Genomic DNA, 19,949 nt, shown 5'->3' on the forward strand with positions numbered 1-19,949 from the left:
ATGTAATTTACATAGCACCGATGAGGTGAGAAGAGGTGTTGCTGAAAATATATTTTTCTCTTTAAATATGAATATAGTTAGGCTAAGTTACATACTGTACAGTATCATCATCCTCCTCCTGTTGCCTTACAAGCTCCTTCCTCTCTCCTTCCACCATTTTAGGTTTCTTCTGCTTGCATTTCTCTTTTCGCAAACGCTAAATGAAGCAAGAAGATTGCTAAATGAACAGAGGCCCCAGCGTGGGGTACACTACAGTGTGAGTGGGGGAGGTAATTTCAGCGGCACCATGTATAAGCAGAACTAGTCAATTTTCGAATCCCCCACTTATAATAGGCATTGCTATGAAAAGCGGGGCTGTAGCAATTACGTTGTAGAATAAAGTAGACATAAACAAACATTTAATTCCATATGGCTCGCTGCCTGCTCTGTATGGCAATATGAACATAAAATGAAAATTAGCGGATGAAGACATATAAACATATTTGAGATACGGTAACAGAAATACACCATCATTGCTACAAAATATATTTGCCATGAACATTAATAAGTATGCCTACTTATGTGACATTTCATTCATCCGAAGCTTGAAAGAGGCTCCGGAAGATTCACTGTCTCTAGCTTCACAAGAATCCTCTCCTGAATCGCTTACAGTATCTGTGGCATTTCCCATGTCCCACATACGGTAGTCTCTCTTTGCCCAGCACTTGCTGGATATAGGAACTGCATTGATCAGCTGTCACTAGCTTCACTAGAATCGTCTCCTAAATTGCCTACAGTATCTGTGGCACTTTCCAGGTCCCACATCTTCGCCCACCACATGCTGGATATAGGAACTGCATTGATCAGCTGTCACTAGCTTCACTAGAATCGTCTCCTAAATTGCCTACAGTATCTGTGGCACTTTCCAGGTCCCACATCTTCGCCCACCACATGCTGGATATAGGAACTGCATTGATCAGCTGTCACTAGCTTCACTAGAATCGTCTCCTAAATTGCCTACAGTATCTGTGGCACTTTCCAGGTCCCACATCTTCGCCCACCACATGCTGGATATAGGAACTGCATTGATCAGCTGTCACTAGCCTCACTAGAATCGTCTCCTAAATTGCCTACAGTATCTGTGGCACTTTCCAGGTCCCACATCTTCGCCCACCACATGCTGGATATAGGAACTGCATTGATCAGCTGTCACTAGCTTCACTAGAATCGTCTCCTAAATTGCCTACAGTATCTGTGGCACTTTCCAGGTCCCACACCTTCGCCCACCACATGCTGGATATAGGAACTGCATTGATCAGCTGTCACTAGCTTCACTAGAATCGTCTCCTAAATTGCCTACAGTATCTGTGACACTTTCTAGGTCCCACATCTTCACGCACCACATGCTGGATATAGGAACTGCATTGATCAGCTGTCACTAGCTTCACTAGAATCCTCTCCTAAATCGCTTACAGTATCTGTGGCATTTCTCATGTCCCACATACGGTAGTCTCTCTTCGCCCAGCACATGCTGGATATAGGAACTTCATTGGTCAGCTGTCACTAGCTTCACTAGAATCCTCTCCTAAATTGCCTACAGTATCTGTGGCACTTTCCATGTCCCACATCTTCACGCACCACATACTGGATATAGGAACTGCATTGATCAGCTGTCACTAGCTTCACTAGAATCCTCTCCTAAGTCGCTTACGGTATCTGTGGCATTTCCCATGTCCCACATACGGTAGTCTCTCTTCGTGCACTACATGCTGGATATAGGAACTGCATTGATCAGCTGTCATTAGCTTCACTAGAATCCTCTCCTGAATCGCCTACAGTATCTGTGGCACTTTCCAGGTCCCACATCTTTGCGCACCACATGCTGGATATAAGAACTGTCACCTCACAAAGTGCTCTCAAGATGCTTGCGCACGTCACAAAGTTTGAAAGTGGTGGGTTTTTTTACAAGTTTTTTACGCCACACCGACACAGATACGTCTTATTGCGACAAGAGGACAGGATACGGCTAGGAGTGGGAAGGTAGCGGCCATGGGCTTGATAAGGTACAGCCCCAGCATTTGCCTAGTGTGAAAATGGGAAACCACGGAAAACCATCTTCAGGGCTGCTGACAGTGCGGTTCGAATCCACTATCTTCCGAATACTGGACACCGGCCTCACTTAAGCGACTGCAGCTATCGAGCTCGGTGAAAGTGGTGTTATTAAAGCTGGCAACATAATGCTTGCTCTGGCTCCACACCACCTCTGTTGGGTTTAATTAGCTGTGATATGGGGGCACTGAGTACAGTGTGGCCCTCTTGTTCATCTAAGTCATCTATTACATATTTCTCTTACTGAGGCTTGTGAATCTTCACCAATTCTATCAATTCGGTTCTAACAAGTCCTTCATCGCATGTTACATTTTTACTTCTCAGTCATTTAATTACTTCAGCTTTCTTGCAGGATTTGTTTGTGATACGTTGTAACTTCAAACTGTGAAAAAGGAGCGTTGTCGAAAACGATAACACTACCGGGCATCAGCTTTGGTAATATTCTTTCAAACCACATGACATAAGTTAGCCTTGGTGCGTTGGAGCAAGCTGCTACGTCACTCACCACATGTTTGTTGCAGCTAGCGGATCACAAGCGTGCATGGCATGTGTTTTGAAGTTCAAAATACTTCCACAGTGGTGACTGGACCAGTGTCCTGCTTCAGTATAAATAGCAATGTACAAGCAGTCAGGAAGATATAAGGACACTAAGGGATGAACAAGAATTGCCAACTTCGGATGAATAAAATAGATGTATTCAAACGCAAGACACAAGAAGTTACGAATAGTACAGCATCAAAAATATCGAAAGATAGAACTCGTTTCTCAGCAAACCACAAAGGAAATTTCAAAGATTGATGATAGCGATAATTTGGATTTCATCCTAATAACATTTACAATTACAGTACATACATTCAACCACGATTCAAATACCAGTATGTCGCCAGTCATTTCATCGTGATAGTCTCCTTTTTTTAGACTCAAACCCAAGTTCACCACTCTCCACAAAACCGTCATCACTTATAATTTTTAACGCTATCAGTTGTTTACCTCTCCCTGTTGGATTTTGTAGCCCTGTGCTTGAACCCGAAAGAAATGCCTGTTTCTTCGACTTTACGGTAGTGTCACGCCTTGCCTTTGATGTTATATGCCCTTTGTTAATCCACGTCTCGTCCAAATAGTATAATTTACGCCCCTGTTGTCTAAATTCTCTTATCTTATGGAGATAACGCCTACACTTCAATATAATATCATATCTGTTCACTTTGATGCTTTTTCGATTTCTACTGATGAATCGTAATCTATAATCTTCATTTCTGTATTGATGAATTGCACAATTAAAAATAGGACAGGATTTCCACCAATCAATACTTATTTATTGCATATATTAAACTACAGGACCGGTTTCGACCTCATATACAAGGTCATCTTCAGCTGAACCATACATACATATTTATGTAATGAAGCTTTGATTCAGATTGTGTTGTTAAAGGAATGCTATATGATGATGATGTACATTTAGTCACATACAAATGGGGCACGTCTTAGCGTGAACTGGCGTATATGTCGTTCTGTACAATATTGCAACTGTATGTCTAAAATATTATGTTGAAGGTCTTAATATAAGTGTATAAAATATGTCTTTACTTTAACTAACGTATATATATATATATGTACAAGATAAATACAATATATAAAAACACTTCATGCATATGAACATTCGTTCTTGCTTGTTGGTCAATACATCGACTAACTTCCGTATTTAAGTCTTATTTACAGTTGTACACTTCAGCTGCTATTCTTGGAGTTTGTAAAATTGCATGGGTAAAAAGTTTTGTCTTCCTGTGTATATGTGGGATAAAACACTTTCAATTTTAAAAAGGTGCCAAATGTATGGATGAAATTCAACTAAAATATGTTCAGCTCTGCTGTGGGTGTTGCCCTTTTATTGGAACCAATTCATGTTGTCCTATGGCGTCCGTAAATTTGGATGACATTGGGTTCAAAGTAGTGGCTCCTTTCCCATTTGTAGCTGTGCAATGATGTTATGTTTATCTGTGGAAGATAAGATTGAGCTATGAGTGATATCATGTTGGAGGAATGTCTAAGGGTTATGTGTGTGAATTGGAATATGTACTTACTGTTGTTGGTGTAGCTGAGTTGTTTTTGACGTGCGAGCCTGTAATGTACTACTTCGTGTTCTTCTTGGGCTCATACTAGCTGCTGTGAGGGGAAGGGAAGGAGGGGTAGGGAGAGTTGTTGTTGTGGGGGTAGGCGTGGAGCTGAGTGTGTTACTTGGTGTTTTTCTGTTGCGTGTCGCGTTCTGTTTATCGATTAACTTAAGGTAAGGGTTTTTTAGGGCGGGAATAACTGTATTGAAGATGATGTTAGTTTTTTCTGTGATTTCATTTATGTTGTAATTTGGATTGGTGTACTGATCTAGAGTGATGTAAACTTCTTCTGTTATGTTGAGCAGGGAGCCTTTGGGGTTTATGTTTAGGATTTGCATATCGTTATCGATGTTTGTAAAACTGTGTTTATAGTCTGCGACATGTTGTCCTATTGAGGAAAAATTATTGTGTTTCACCGCGTTTATGTGTTTGTTATATCGGGTTAGGAAGTTTCTACCGGTACGTCAGGCATAGCTTGTCTCGCAGTTATTACATTTGATACGGTATACCCCTGAGTGGTTGTATTTGTTGTTGCTGTTGATTGTCCTGACGTTGTGTATGATGTTGGTACTATTGTGTGTAGTTCTGAATGCTATTCTTAGGTTATGTTTTTTAAAAATGTTAGTTATGGGGTATATGTGTACATTATTGAAAGTGAATAGTGCATAATCTTTCTTGGATTCGTTTACTTTTGTTAGTTTGGTTTTGGGTTGGGATTTTATTTTGTGAATGATTTTGTTAACCATTTCTTTCTTGAATCCATTGTTTTTAGCTATGTCATGAATTAATTGTAATTCTTTGTTTAGATCTTCTTTTGTTAACGGTATATTGAATGCTCTGTGTATCATGCTATAGTAGGCTGCTCTTTTGTGTATGTTGGGGTGAACGGAATCCATTTTAATTGTATTTAAGGTATGCGTGGGTTTTCTGTATATTCTGTAAGAAAGGTGGTCATCATGTCTAGTTGTCGTTATGTCCAGGTAGTTCAGTTTGTGATTGTTTTAGGATTCCATGGTAAATTTTATATGGGAATCTATTGTATTGAGTTTATCTAATATATCAGTTTCATTTGTGGACCTATTGTCAAGGATGATAAAGATGTCATCAACAAATCTACACCAAAAAAATATATGGTCTATTTTATTCATGAATGTGTGCTCTAAATAGTCTATGTAAATTTCGGCGATTATACCAGAAGCGGGAGATCCCATCGGTAAACCCTGTTGCTGATAGATAGTATCATGAAATTTAAAGTAGTTGTTACTAATGGCAAAATTAAGTAATTTAATGAACTCTTCTATTTCCAAAGTGCTTAGATTGCTATGACTTTTTAGGTTAGATTCAATGATTTCTATTGTTCGTTTTGTGGGAATGTTCGGGTACATGTTTATTATGTCAAATGATGCGAGTTTGTGATATGGTTCAATCTTTAATCCTTTTGTTCTATTACAAAAATCTATTGAGTTCCGTACTGTGTTATTAGCTAAGAATACGTAGTGCTTTTTGAGCAATCGTTGAATAAATTGCGAAAGTTTATAGGTTGGGCTTGCTCTGTAGTTAATAATAGGTCTCATTGGAATATGTTCTTTGTGTATTTTGGGATAAGCTTTAGCAGTGGGTATTTCAGGATTCATTACTATAAGTTTAGAGGATTCTAATTCTGTTAAAAGAAAGTGTGTATTTTTTAATAAGGTTTTGAGGTTCCTGTGTATGTTATTAGTCGGGTCTTTACGTTTGATGAGGAAAGTGTTATCTTGAAAACATTCTTTGGTTTTCAATATGTATTGGTCTTTGTTGATAATAACTGTGGTATTGCCCTTATCGGCTTTCGTAGATTATTCTGTTTTATATTATCTTTGAGTTTGTTTATGTGTACTTTATTGGTTGATTTATTATTTTGGGAGTTACTGCGAATTTTGTCGATATATTGTGGGAGCCTTTTTTTAATATCATATCTGACTTCGTCTCGTAGCTCATGTGGGATTTTCTGTACGGCGTTTTCTATTTCGGTGATAGTAGTTGTAATGTTCTGGAAAGTTGATGTGTTACCCCAATTGTGCTTGGGTCCCTTGCTCACTCTTAATACTGCCATTGGTTTTATGACAGAATTCTTCTTTCTAGTAGGGTCCGCTATTTTAATTTTGGCTCCCATTTTGCACGATCTTGGGCATAGTATGATCTTAAGTTGAGAGTCTTCACATCAGCATTTACCAGCGCTGCTTTGGACATTCCCGCGGATATTGCCCATTAATTTCAAAGGAGTGGGTGAAATTGGGAACTATTCCAGGACTTGACCATACCATTGGAGACAGTTTTCCTGTGCCCTCTCAGTGATGGTTGCGATGCCTATTTACTAACGAACAGTGTGGTGCCCATGAACCAACGGAGCATACGCATTTGCATGTCACGTAATTGGCACTGCGTAGCTTTGTCAACACTGTATAAAGCAACAGGACCATGCAGTATATTTTGACTTAAGATATAGTGGCATCCTTCTGTCTCGTCCATGCTGTCTTTATACTACTTCCCACTTCATCGTCTACCACACCATCAGTCTGTAGGTGAGATCCTAGATACATGAGGCTTGCGGTCTTCGGTAAGGTCCCTCCATTAACTTGGGCAGAGCTTGGGATGGTTTCCAAGTATTCAGTATTTTTCTTGTTCACTCTAAGACCATATTGTCAGAGATGGCATTTCAATCTTCGACTTGACACTGCAATCCCCTTCTGGTGGTATCTGCATGTAAGAGAGTCCAAGGGACACCCCTTGTCCACGGCGGGGATAGTGCGGAACCTTGGTGTACACAGACTTGCACCGGGAAGCTCTCGGAGATGCCAACAACGTAACGTACACGTATAGAGCATCTCGATCAAATTGATAAGCATTTCCGGTACACCACGGTACGGTGCATACCATATCACACGATGTGGAACACGGTCGACAGCGTTTTCAAGTACAAGGAAGGCAATATGCAGTGGCTGTTGTTTCTGTCGGTGCTTTTCTGTGAGCGTTCTGGCAGTGAAGATGGCGTCGGTGGTTCCAGCGCCCTTGACGAAGCCGCACTTGTTGGTGCTAACGCAGATGATTTCACGCACTCGTTAATCAGGGATTGTCTCAAAGATCTTCATTGCATGTGGCAATTAGATTTGTGTGAAGTCTTCAGCCCAAACAACCGAGCGAGTTGGCCGTGCAGTTAGGGTTGCTTAGCTGCGAGCTTGTATTTGGGAGATGGTTGGTTCAAATTCTACCATTCGCAGCCTTATAAACATGGTTTTCTGTGGATTTCCCCGTTGTGAGCCGCCAAAAACCTACAGTGTGTTAGTGTTACAGATGCTGGGGAAAACACAAGTAGCATTGTGGTCTTTGTTGCAGGCACTATTTTGCAGTGCAGACCAATCCTGGAGAACAGTTCCATCAATTCACAAATTTGGCAGCATGGTTGATAAGGAAATGTGGAAAGCCTTTTGAGCAGCCGCAGGAGTATGATGACCCAAATTCTACCATTGCTGCTATTTTGGATGCAGTCCGACAGATTGTGAGTATTCTCATGTTTAGACCCGTATTGAAATTTGCTATAATTTGCATACACAGTTTTAAAATGTATTTTTCTATTCCACCTATTCAATATATTTGATTTTGTGCTAGGAATTCATATCTCTACAACACTACATTAAAAGGGACATGTTTCGCTCGGTTTACGAGCATCCTCAGCCTTTGTAACTTATCTCAAGGTTAAGACCTGTCATTGTTAATTTGCTTATAACTAATTTGTACTTAATTATGATTCTAAAACCTAAGTGGTAAAATATGTGAACATAGGCATTTGTAAACACAATGGACAGTTTAACAATTTAAAATGACAGTGCTAAAATTGGGATATACATTGATTCTAATAACACTGACGTCCAAAACACAGTAATATCTTCACAGTAATGAGATTAGGCTAAAATTCTCAAGTTCTTTGTTTTTTTAAAAACAATTGTTAGTTGACTTATTGTATTAAAATTTTTGAGTCGTAAATTCTGTTAAAACTCAATAGTGTCTAAAGCTTAAAGTCTTAATATGCGTGTCAAAGAAGTTGGAAATATTCTGCATCATGTATTGGTTTGAAGTATACTTCTGTAATTTATTAGTTGTAAACGGTAAAAATGCAACTTGTTGGTAGTTTCCTCGAACTGGTCTTGATTTGACGAGCAGATTTTACATTAGAAGCAGTTCGTTTTCTGAGAGCTTGGTCAAAAGGGACGTCAGTCTGAGATTCTTGAAATGTTGACATGTTTTCCTCTTTCACATGCACTATTTGTGTATCTTTTCAGTCATGTTCAGAGATTATTATGTGCAGTCGCTGGCCAACTTCTTTGCTGTTGAATTTGTATGGGAGGTCAAAGCGAGGCAAATGGTCTTCAGATATGGAAGTTATTTTTAAAATAAATCCCAAATTCTTATCTCGCTTAGTTCTCAGTTTGTGACAGGAAGAATGTCTCCTTGGTTTTGGTTTCGCGCGTGACTCGGCTGCCTGGCTTGCTGTCTGGCTGCCTCGACTGCCGGTACGGATCTCCCAAACATACAATCAATCAATCAATACTGATCTGCATTTAGGGCAGTCGCCCAGTTGGCAGATTCCCTATCTGTTGCTTTCCTAGCCTTTTCCTAAATGATTTCAAAGAAATTGGAAATTTATTGAACATCTCTCTTGGTAAGTTATTCCAATCCCTAACTCCCCTTCCTATAAATGAATATTTGCCCCAGTTTGTCCTCTTGAATTCCAACTTTATCTTCATATTGTGATCTTTCCTACTTTTATAAACGCCATTCAAACTTATTCGTCTACTAATGTCATTCCACGCCATCTCTCTGCTGACAGCTCGGAACATACCACTTAATAGAGCAGCTCGTCTCCTTTCTCCCAATTCTTCCCAAACCAAACATTGCAACATTTTTGTAACGCTACTCTTTTGTCGGAAATCACCCAAAACAAATCGAGCTGTTTTTCTTTGGATTTTTTCCAGTTCTTGAATCAGGTAATCCTGCTGAGGGTCCCATACACTGGAACCATACTCTAGTTGGGGTCTTACCAGAGACTTATATGCCCTCTCCTTTACATCCTTACTACAATCCCTAAACACCCTCATAACCATGTGCAGAGATCTGTACCCTTTATTTACAATCCCATTTATGTGATTACCCCAATGAAGATCTTTCCTTATATTAACACCTAGATACTTACAATGATCCCCAAAAGGAACTTTCGCCCCATCAACACAGTAATTAAAACTGAGAGGACTTTTCCTATTTGTGAAACTCACAACTTGACTTTTAACCCCGTTTATCAACATACCATTTCCTGCTGTCCATCTCGCAACATTTTCGAGGTCACGTTGCAGTTGCTCACAATCTTGTAACTTATTTATCACTCTATACAGAATAACATCATCCGCAAAAAGCCTTACCTCTGATTCCACTCCTTTACTCATATCATTTATATATATAAGAAAACATAAAGGTCCGATAATACTGCCTTGAGGAATTCCCCTCTTAATTATTACAGGGTCATACGATTCTTCGCTTCTCAACAAACAAGTTCATCGATTTCTTTGGTTGATTGGTTTATTTTGTGTCTACTTACATATACAGTATATCCATTTCAAGACTCGTGCCACCTATAAGACGCGGGGGGAGCAACTTCGGTCGAAGAACTCAAATTTCTACAAGCCAAGCTAATTTTCAGTCTAATCAGACTGCACAACAACGTGCAGAGCGGAATGAAACTGAAAGGATTCGGATATCACAAACCCGTGCAGCGCGACGTTCAGCTAATAATCTTCCAAGTTTGAATCGAGCTGCTTTCAGTTACGATGTTTCAGTTGACTACAGTTCCTACCAGATCTATGAACTCAGTGTGCCAAAATTGTAAGGCATTGAAATACAAAAGTGAAGACGCTGGATTGTGTTGCGCAAATGGCAAAGTGAAATTAGTGCTATTGATTCCACCACCAGATCCATTGTACTCATTGGTTTCAGGAACAGGAACAGATTCCATACATTTCCTTACAAATATCCAAAAATATAACAACTGCTTTCAAATGACTTCCTTTGGGGCAACAAATGTACTTCGGGACAATTTCATGCCAACTTTCAAGGTAACATATAACAAATAGATGTATCCCCCGTATTATGTATTTGATACTCTAATGAAAGTTGTAAATAATGGAACTGGAGGGATTTACTTCTTGGAGGCTCCCAGGGGTACAGGAAAAACTTTCTTAATTTCATTGATTTTAGCAATAATTCACTCACACAATGAAATTGAACTCGCACTTGCATCATCAGGCATTGCAGCTACATTATTGGAAGGTGGTCGAACAGCCCATTCATCGCTAAAATTGCCGTTGGATATGCAAAGCAACGAAACTCCGACCTGCAACATATCGAAGAACTCTGGAATGGCAAAGGTTTTGCAGCAATGTAAATTGATAGTGTGGGATGAATGCACCATGGCACATAAAAAGTCTTTGGAGGCATTAGACCGAACCATTCAAGATCTGCGGAACAATCAAAACTGATTTGGTGGAGCGATAATTTTGTTAGCAGGAGATTTTCGTCAAACATTGCCAGTGATTCCACAGTCAATGCCAGCTGATGAACTTAATGCCTGTTTAAAGTCATCAGTTTTGTGGAAACACGTCAAGATACTAAATTTGAGCCAGAATATGCGTGTCGAGTTGCAAAATGATCCATCTGGAGAGATATTTTCAAAACAAGTAATTGACATTGGCAATGACAAATTCCCTTCAGACGTTCTGACTGGCTGCATTACTTTTCCTGACAATTTTTGGCAATCTACAGAATCCAAAACCGAACTCATTCAAGAGGTGTTCCCAAACATTGCTCAAAATTACAGAGATCATATTTGGTTGAGCGAACGAGCTATATTGGATGCCAAAAACATGGATGTAAATGAATTTAATTTCAAAATTCAAAATGAAATTGCCGGTGAATTGAGGACATACAAATCAGTTGATTCCGCTACTAACCAAGATGATGTCGTCAACTATCCACCCGAATTTTTGAACTCGCTGGATTTACCAGGATTGCTGTCTCACATTCTTCAATTAAAGGTCGGATCAGTGGTCATAATGTTACGGAATATCAACCAACCGCATCCTTGTGATGGCACACGGCTAGCGGTGAAAACATTACTGAACAACGTGATTGAAGCAACCATTCTAACGGGGAACTGTAAAGGAGAAGACGTTTTGATACCACGAATCCCTATGATTCCGATGGTCATGCCATTTGAATTTAAACGACTGCAGTTTCCAGTGCGGCTCGCTTTTGCTATGACCATAAATAAATCCCAGGGGCAGTCATTGAATGTTTGCGGCATTAACTCGAAAACCCATGTTTCTCGCATGGCCAATTGTATGTTGCCTGTTCCTGTGTTGGAAAACCATCAACTTTGTTTGTTTACTTGCCAGGTAATGAAACAAAAAATATCATGTACTTTAAAGCTTTACAGTGAAAAATATATTCATAGTGTTGACTGGAATCAGCGTTTTCTATGAGTTATTTCCTACGAAGAAAGAGGAGTAAGTTTTGCCACATTATCTTCACGCCATCAACTTATAAAATTACTTGATTTGCAATGGGGGGATAATTATGACTCTCTGAGGCATTTGAAGACCTGCTGAACAGTTCACATCCACGTTACAGTCAATCAGGGTTATTTCTGGGTAGTGATATGCTGTGACCTTATTCACAATCAAGGTATTAATATTGCAGGTAATGAAAACACGTTTTTCCAGTAGTTTCTTACTAACTTTTGTTAGCAGTAGAAAATTAACTCATTTGATGTTGATGTAGTCACTTGCATTATTCTGATTTTTGCGTGCAGTACAGACTGAATTTGAGTTCGTTCCATTGTCATTTATTTTTGATAGAACGATGTCTGTCGGGTCAGCTAGTATTAATTATTATTGAATAGGTGGACTTCATTTCAATTCCTTATTAATGCTTTCTTTGATTCATCAGAATGTCATGATTCCAACTGTGATGCACTCGGTGTCAGCACTTCACGGTAGCCGAGGCTATACAACTATCTGCCCGGTTCGAGTCCCGTTGGTTAAAACAAATTCACCATCAGAATGTTGGCCGACAGGGTAGGACGGGTAGTGGTTTAACGTGTCCATCAACACCATGTGCCCTAACTTATGAATCCTGCAGAGAAGTGTGGAATTTAATCCAGGCTTTTGGCATGCAATCTAATGATTAGAAATTGTAAACCACCCCCTCTCCTACCGTGCCATCTAACATTCTGACTGGGACATGAATCGGCTAACCACTGTGTCAGACCATATAGATTTCATGACCTCTTCATCAATCTTAGTAATAATCTTTCGTAATTGTTGTTATTAAGTCTCATTCACAGCATCCAACTCTACAGTTCATGTCCTCTCCTAATTTGTCTTTCACTCAAGATCAAGGATCTTATCGAAAACATCACAATCTGAGGTTACTTCTCAAAACAGTTCGATCTTCATTGAACTGCTTAAAAATGATGTCCACATTGGTTGTTCTATGCACATCTATACATTCATCTTTGTGGGAACTTTTATAAACATTCATATGTTTTTACAGGCACATGTGGGCACCCTGCATGTGTGATATTTTGTTAATTTTTTAAACTCTCATCATCATTTTTTTACCATGTTTCTTGGGAACTACATACTGATCTTATAGACGAGATATTGATAGTTCACTTAGAAATAAATGAATAAGTAAGTAAATGATCTCGTATGTGGATCTTTCGTCCTGATCCATGACGCTAGGGCTGTGCTGTGTTATATCCATGACTGTATGTTTTCTGACCCTAGGGTGGCGCAGTGGACTTCTCGCCCAACAAGTTGAAACAGGGTTATGGCGAGCACGTTATCTACGTGCTTACAAAACTGGCTGATGCTGCTCTTAAATTTACCAAGTTTGAACAGAAAAGGTAGGTCTCTTTTGAAGTGGAAATCACAGTCTGTTGCTATGCTGCACTGGATTCACTCACCATTTATAGAAGTGATGAACCCTAGAAACTGTATCAGTATGACAACCTGCACAATGGGCGGAAGGTAAGAAAGTAGCAAGTGGCAAATTTCATGAAATGTGGAATAACAGCAACAACAGACAGATAGGTGTCGTCTCCACAATGCTCTCAAAATCGCAACAAAGTAAAACATACATAATTGCCATAAAATATCAAGCCATGATTATTATTATTATTAAAATAAAACAGTCATATCAGCACGCTGGCATAAAAATTATCTTCCGTATGCAGTTATCAGACTGTGCCTCTTAAATAGTCTTCTGGTAAATTCACCTGCATACACCCAGCGTCAGTGGGTAGGGTCTGACACATCCCACTCTGAAGAGTCTAGTGTCAGGCGAAACGCTGGTTAATAGAGCAAATGCCTGAAAAGCCATACATCTAATTTTTGATCTGATTTTTGATATGCTCTATTGGTGGAAAAATATCTAATTCCCTCCACGAGAACTTAGAATTTCCACGTAACACTTAATCGGGCAGCTTGTCTCCTTTCTCCCAAGTCTTCCCAGCCCAAACTTCAACATTTATGTAACGCTACTCTTTTGTCGGAAGTCATCCAGAGCAAATCGAGCTGCCCCTCTTTGGATTTTTTCCAGTTCTTGAATCAAGTAATCCTTTTGAGGGTCCCATACACTGGAACCATACTCTAGTTGAGGTCTTACCAGAGAATTATATGCCCTCTCCTTTACATCCTTACTACAACCCCTAAATACCCTCATAACCATGTGCAGAGATCTGTACCCTTTATTTACAATCCCATTTATGTGATTACTCCAATGAAGATCTTTTCTTAGGTACTACAATGATCCCCAAAAGGAACATTCACCCCATCAACACAGTAATTAAAACTGAGAGGACTTTTCCTATTTGTGAAACTCACAACCTGACTTTAAACCCCGTTTATCATCATACCATTGCCCACCGTCCATCTCACAAGACTATCGATGTCACCCTGCAGCCGCTCACAATCTTGTAACTTAATAACATCATCTGCAAACAGCCTTATCTCTGATTCCACTTCTTTACACATATCATTGATATATATAAGAAAACCTAGAGGTCCAATAATACTGCCTTGAGGAATTCTCCTCTTAATTATTACAGGTTCAGATAAAGCTTCGCCTACTCTAATTCTCTGAGTTCTGTTTTCTAGAAATATAGGCACCCATTCAGTCACTCTTTTGTCTAGTCCAATTGCACTCATTTTTGCCAGTAGGTCTTCCATGGTCTAACGTATCAAATGCCTTAGATAGGTCAATCACAATACAGTCCATTTGGCTTCCTGAATCCAGGATATCTGCTATATCTTGCTGAAATCCTACAAGCTGAGCTTCAGTGGAATAACCTTTCCTAAACCCAAGCTGCCTTCTGTCAAACCAGTTATTAATTTCGCAAACATGTCTAATATAATCGGAAAGAATGCTTTCCCAAAGCTTACATGCAATGCATGTCAAACTTACTGGCCTGTAATTTTCAGCTTTATGCCTCCGTTTTCTTTATATACAGGGGCTACTATAGCAACTTTCCAATCATTTGGTATAGCTCCTTCAGCCAAACAATAATCAAATAAGTATTTCAGATATGGTACTATATCCCTACCATTGTCTTTAGTATATCCCCAGAAATCCTGTCAATTCCAGCTGCTTTTCTAGTTTTCACCTTTTGCATCTTACTGTAAATGTCATTGTTATCATAGGTAAATTTTAATACTTCTTTAGTATTACTCATCTCCCCTATCTGGACATTATTCTTGTAACCAACAATCTTTTCATACTGCTGACTGAATATCGGCCTTTTGAAGATCCTCGCATACACACTCCCGTCGTTCATTAATGATTCCTGGAATGTCCTCCTTTGAACCTGTTTTTGCCTTAAAGTACCTGTACATACCTTTCCATTTTTCACTAAAATTTGTATGACTGCCAATTATGCTTGCCATCGTGTTATCCTTAGCTGACTTCTTTGCTAGATTCAATTTCCTAGTAAGTTCCTTCAATTTCTCCTTACTTCCATAGCCATTTCTAACTCTATTTCGTTCCAGCCTGCACCTCCTTCTTAGTGTCTTTACTTCTCTGTTATAATATAGTAGATCTTGACCATTCCTTACCACCTTTAAAGGTACAAACCTGTTTTCACATTCCTCAACAATTGCTTTAAACCCATCCCAGAGTCTGTTTACTTTTTTATTTACCATTTTCCAGCGATCATAGTTACTTTTTAAAAACTCCCTCATGCATGTTTTATCAGCCATATGGTACTGCCTAATAGTCCTAATTTTAATACCTTCCTTTCTTTCAAATTTATTTTTAACTACGATAAAAACAGCTTCGTGATCACTAATACCATCTATTACTTCGGTTTCTCTATAGAGCTCATCTTGTTTTATCAACACCACATCCAGAATATTCTTCCCTCTAGTTGGTTCCATCACTTTCTGAATCAGCTGTCCTTACCATATTAACTTATTTGCCATTTGTTGGTCATGCTTCCTGTCTTTCGCATTACCTTCCCAATTGACATTAGGTAAATTGAGATCACGTTCCTTTCCTTATCATTTCCCACATAGCTGATTATCTTATCAAATAATTTTGAATCAGTGTCAGCGCTACCCTTTCCCGGTCTGCACACTCCAAAGACATCAAGTTTCCTATTATCTTTAGAGAAGAGCCTTACACCCTGAATTTCATGTGTTTCATCCTTAACTTTTTTGTAGCTTACAAATTCTTCTTTCACCAGAATGAATACTGCCCCTCCCACCATTCCTATCCTATCTCTACGAATACACTCCAGTTCCGTGAGAATATTTCTGCATCAATTATATCATTTCTCAGCCATGATTCAACTCCTATTACAATATCTGGTAAGTGTATATATTTATTAAATTACTTAATTCGATTCCTTTGTTTACAATGCTTCTACAATTGAGCACTAACATTTTTATGTCATCCCTACTTTATTTCCAGTTCCCTGTTCGCTTCACACCGCTCCCTAGGCCACCCCGTTTCCCTGAATGTACCTGCCTATAACCCTTCTAAACAAGTTTCCTAACTTATATGTACCGCTGCGGTTTAAGTGAAGGCCACCTGAGTGCCGTAATTCCTGATGTTTAAAAAGTAAGATTAGAATCAGTGGATCATCCAGTGGCTAAATTTGATGTGAGAATGTATACAGAAAGAGCAGTCATATATTGTTGGGAAGATTATTATTGAGAATATAATTTTACTCTCTGCATTCTGTATATGAAAGTATTCTTACATGAAATATTGAAATATGCTTGATTATTACATTTTTTCGTCTTATTTGTTGTCTGTCAACCCATTCCATGTATTTGTAATAATCAAGCACGACGTCGTGGAATCACTGCTAAGTCTCCCTCCACCCTCAAATGACGTACTAGATGATGACACAACTCCACTTCCCATTTCTTCTGTGGAATGCACGAACAATCAAACCGTGTCACATCGCTACTACACTAGGTAGTGCACAAAGACAGATCCCCAAGGCAGCGCGAAATGAACATCTTTTCAAGATATGATAACGTGAGACAAGCTGCCCTAACCAGATGACTGCCATTTTATAACAGAGAAGATACCAAAGAACTTTCACCAATCAAACAATCGACACAGCAAATATTTTTTTCCATAACCTAATGATTAACGCTTGTGCTTATTGTCCAATATTTTTCATCTAAGTTTTGCCTTATACAGCTGATGATGACCACTAAGTGGTCAAAACGTGTTCTGTGAGTGAGAATGTAATTTTGCCCAACGCAAAAAATAAAGTATCGATTAGGTGTTTCTTTAATTATACTTGTTGATTGTACTCATCGAAACGGTCATGAATTGGACAACTTGCAATATCTATTAGCTTGCGTTCAATAGGGAATGGGTTGGCAGTCTGGCCATGGTCGCTTTCCTCCTGTCTCAATGCGGCGTAAAGCATATTGTTACTCGAGCAAGTGGCGTTGTGGTCGGGTCGCGTATCTATTACCTTGCGTTCAGGGGGGAATGGGATGGCTGTCTGGCCACAGTTGCTTTCCTCCTATCTCAGTGCGACATTAAGCATGTTCAGTCAATAAATGATAGTCTGTAATAGTAAAGCATGTTGTTAGTCGCGCAGCTTGTCTTCTTGCCAGCTGAGTGTTTACAAGATTTGCCTACCACTCTTTTATCAGAAATCACCCAGAACAAATTGTGATACTTGTGATACTTTCCTTTCTGGTTGTTGAAGTAAGTAATATTGGTAATGGTCCCATGAAATCCAACAAGAAGACCAGGAGGACAGGCCCGGGTGCGCTCACGATCGAGCGGAGTCATGTGGCCTGAAGAACAACTGCTTTTATATGAATGATCCTTGGAATTTCTGACATGAATAACCTAGCTTTTTTTAATTTACAAGCATTCGTCCACTGTAGCAGTAATCTCTGCATCTTACATGGCCAGCTACGTTGTGAATTCCGAGAAACTGGAAAAAAAAAAGGAATTATCGTGAAAAATGCAGGGGAAATAAAGAGCTTAATTTGAGGATTAAAAGGCATCAGATAATCAGCACAGTTCTTTGTGATTGGAAATTTTACTTCAGTAATTTGACATATACCGATTAGATCAATTAAATTAGTTTCATACAATACACTTGATTCACACTCGGTCCTACTGAAGGAATGCTCACAATGTGAAAGAACATTCTTTTGCTGTATTTGTTCATTTATATTTCCATGAGTGGGGACTGATTTAAGTTGATTGCACTACAGTTGATGTCCCTGAGAGAGGAGAGGGTAGTCCTAATTGTGACGTGAAAATGGCAACTAATATTTATCTGGCATAAAGGAATTATAACATGAAAACATCTACGAGTATTTATTTATTTACCATGTCTACTTGTGAATCGAGACGTTATCTAACATTATTGCTCATTGTTTGGAACTGTCGTCTGGTTGTGGAATTTACCATGCACATTTAATTCAAAACTATATCTCCTATTGTTACGTATTTGCTGGATTAATCTGATTCGCTCGATTATTGATCGAGTGCCGTGCGTTTGCGCGGTGCGAACTTTGAATGCTGGGAGCTGCTGACTTCCGCCTTGTCTGTTGTGTTGGAGAATTCAACATGGCTGGTTTTAGCCGCGCTCGTAAAAAAGACATCTTGGTGTAGTCGGATAGTGCTAGTAATGGTGAATTACTCGCCAGGATAAGTGTGAGGATGTCAGAGCCTGGTCCTTGATCTTTTGAATATTTATTAGTGTGCTCCAACCCATGTTTATGGTGAAATGAAATGGCGTATGGCTTTTTTAGTGCCGGGAGTGTCCGAGGACAAGTTCGGCTCGCCAGATGCAGGTCTTTTGATTTGACGCCCGTAGGCGACCTACGTGTCTTGATGAGGATGAAATGATGGTGAAGACGACACATACACCCAGCCCCCGTGCCAGCGAAATTAACCAATTAAGGATAAAATTCCCGACCCTGCCGGGAATCGAACCCGGGACCCCTGTGACCAAAGGCCAGCAAGCTAACCATTTAGCCATGGAGCTGGACATGTTTATGGTACTAGTGTAAGAATAAAACCTTGTGTGTGTTAACCGTTACGGACATGGCAAGTTCTAAATGTGTTGTAAGTCTTAGTATTGGATAACTCTACTCAAGTAAGTACTGGAAGGTCTATATTATTCAAGTGATCTCGTACAGCCAAGGAGCACATCCTTCGAAACTTCGGTTTGTTAATTAAAAACTGTAAACATCTGGTAACAAAATTTATAGTATCGGTTATGGACTAAATTCGTGAAAGTATGTAACTAAATTATGTGGGAATTTGGAATCGCTAGTTATGCGTCTATGAGGTTGTATTTTGTGTGAGTTGTTTAAACTTACTATGTTGTTTGCCTACTCGTTCTTTGAGATGTGTATTATTATTATTATTATTATTATTATTATTATTATTATTATTATTCTGTTATTTTATTTTGGTGTTGATTTTCCTCTCTAATTTTTTTTCGTCGTTTGTATTTTCCTTCTAACTGTTGCTATTGCCGGGGCCGGCTAATTATTTGGACGTGATCGTTATTTGCATTGTTCGGTCTTTAATAAATGACGCCTCATGTACGTATCCTAGTGTAATCCAAAGCCCCCTTCATTCTAAATTATCTAAGCTGTAGGCGAACTGTTTAACAAAAAAAAATGTAATTTCTAACTATCACCTCTTGCATAAATAATAATAATAATTTATTTTTAATAACGTCAAGTCTGTGAAAGATTGAAATTTGCTGGTCGATATTTATGCCATTCTCTTTATGTTTTCTTGCCACATTCTACTCATTGTTTAGGGTTCCTTGCCTTTGTTATTATTACGTAATGTGTCACCCCCTTCTTATCTAATCTGATGGACACGTTATTAATTTTGGGGCTTTGATAACTATTATGGGATGATGGCTTGGCGTCCGTAAATGGTCGCTCCTGTGGTGTGCTTGCGTGTTCTGTTATTATGTGGCAACATTTATAGTATTTTTCCCTTGATATTTTTCATTTAGATGGGATAGTTTTCCACTGTTGTTTGATTATAATTTAATTTGATTTGGTTTATTTATGTAATTTTAATTCGCGGTTGGAGCCACTGATTTATTGTACGTGTGTTCTTGTGGGTGCCTTTGCGTGTGACTTATTATTT

At 39.1% G+C, this 19,949-nt stretch overlaps 1 protein-coding gene across 2 annotated transcripts in view; it reads left to right on the top strand.

The window, feature by feature from the left end:
• The window catches only part of IFT57 (intraflagellar transport 57), a 175,299-nt gene that overhangs the window by 41,816 nt on the left and 113,534 nt on the right, over positions 1-19,949 (top strand). For both annotated transcript variants that reach the window (XM_067154084.2, XM_067154083.2), the window contains exons 3-4: positions 7,572-7,734; positions 13,073-13,191. In XM_067154084.2, coding sequence (XP_067010185.2) covers positions 7,572-7,734; positions 13,073-13,191 — 282 coding nt within the window. The remainder of the gene's footprint in view (positions 1-7,571; positions 7,735-13,072; positions 13,192-19,949) is intronic.

This window comes from Anabrus simplex, chromosome 9, assembly GCF_040414725.1.
Source record: "Anabrus simplex isolate iqAnaSimp1 chromosome 9, ASM4041472v1, whole genome shotgun sequence".
NCBI classification, from domain to species: domain Eukaryota; kingdom Metazoa; phylum Arthropoda; class Insecta; order Orthoptera; family Tettigoniidae; genus Anabrus; species Anabrus simplex.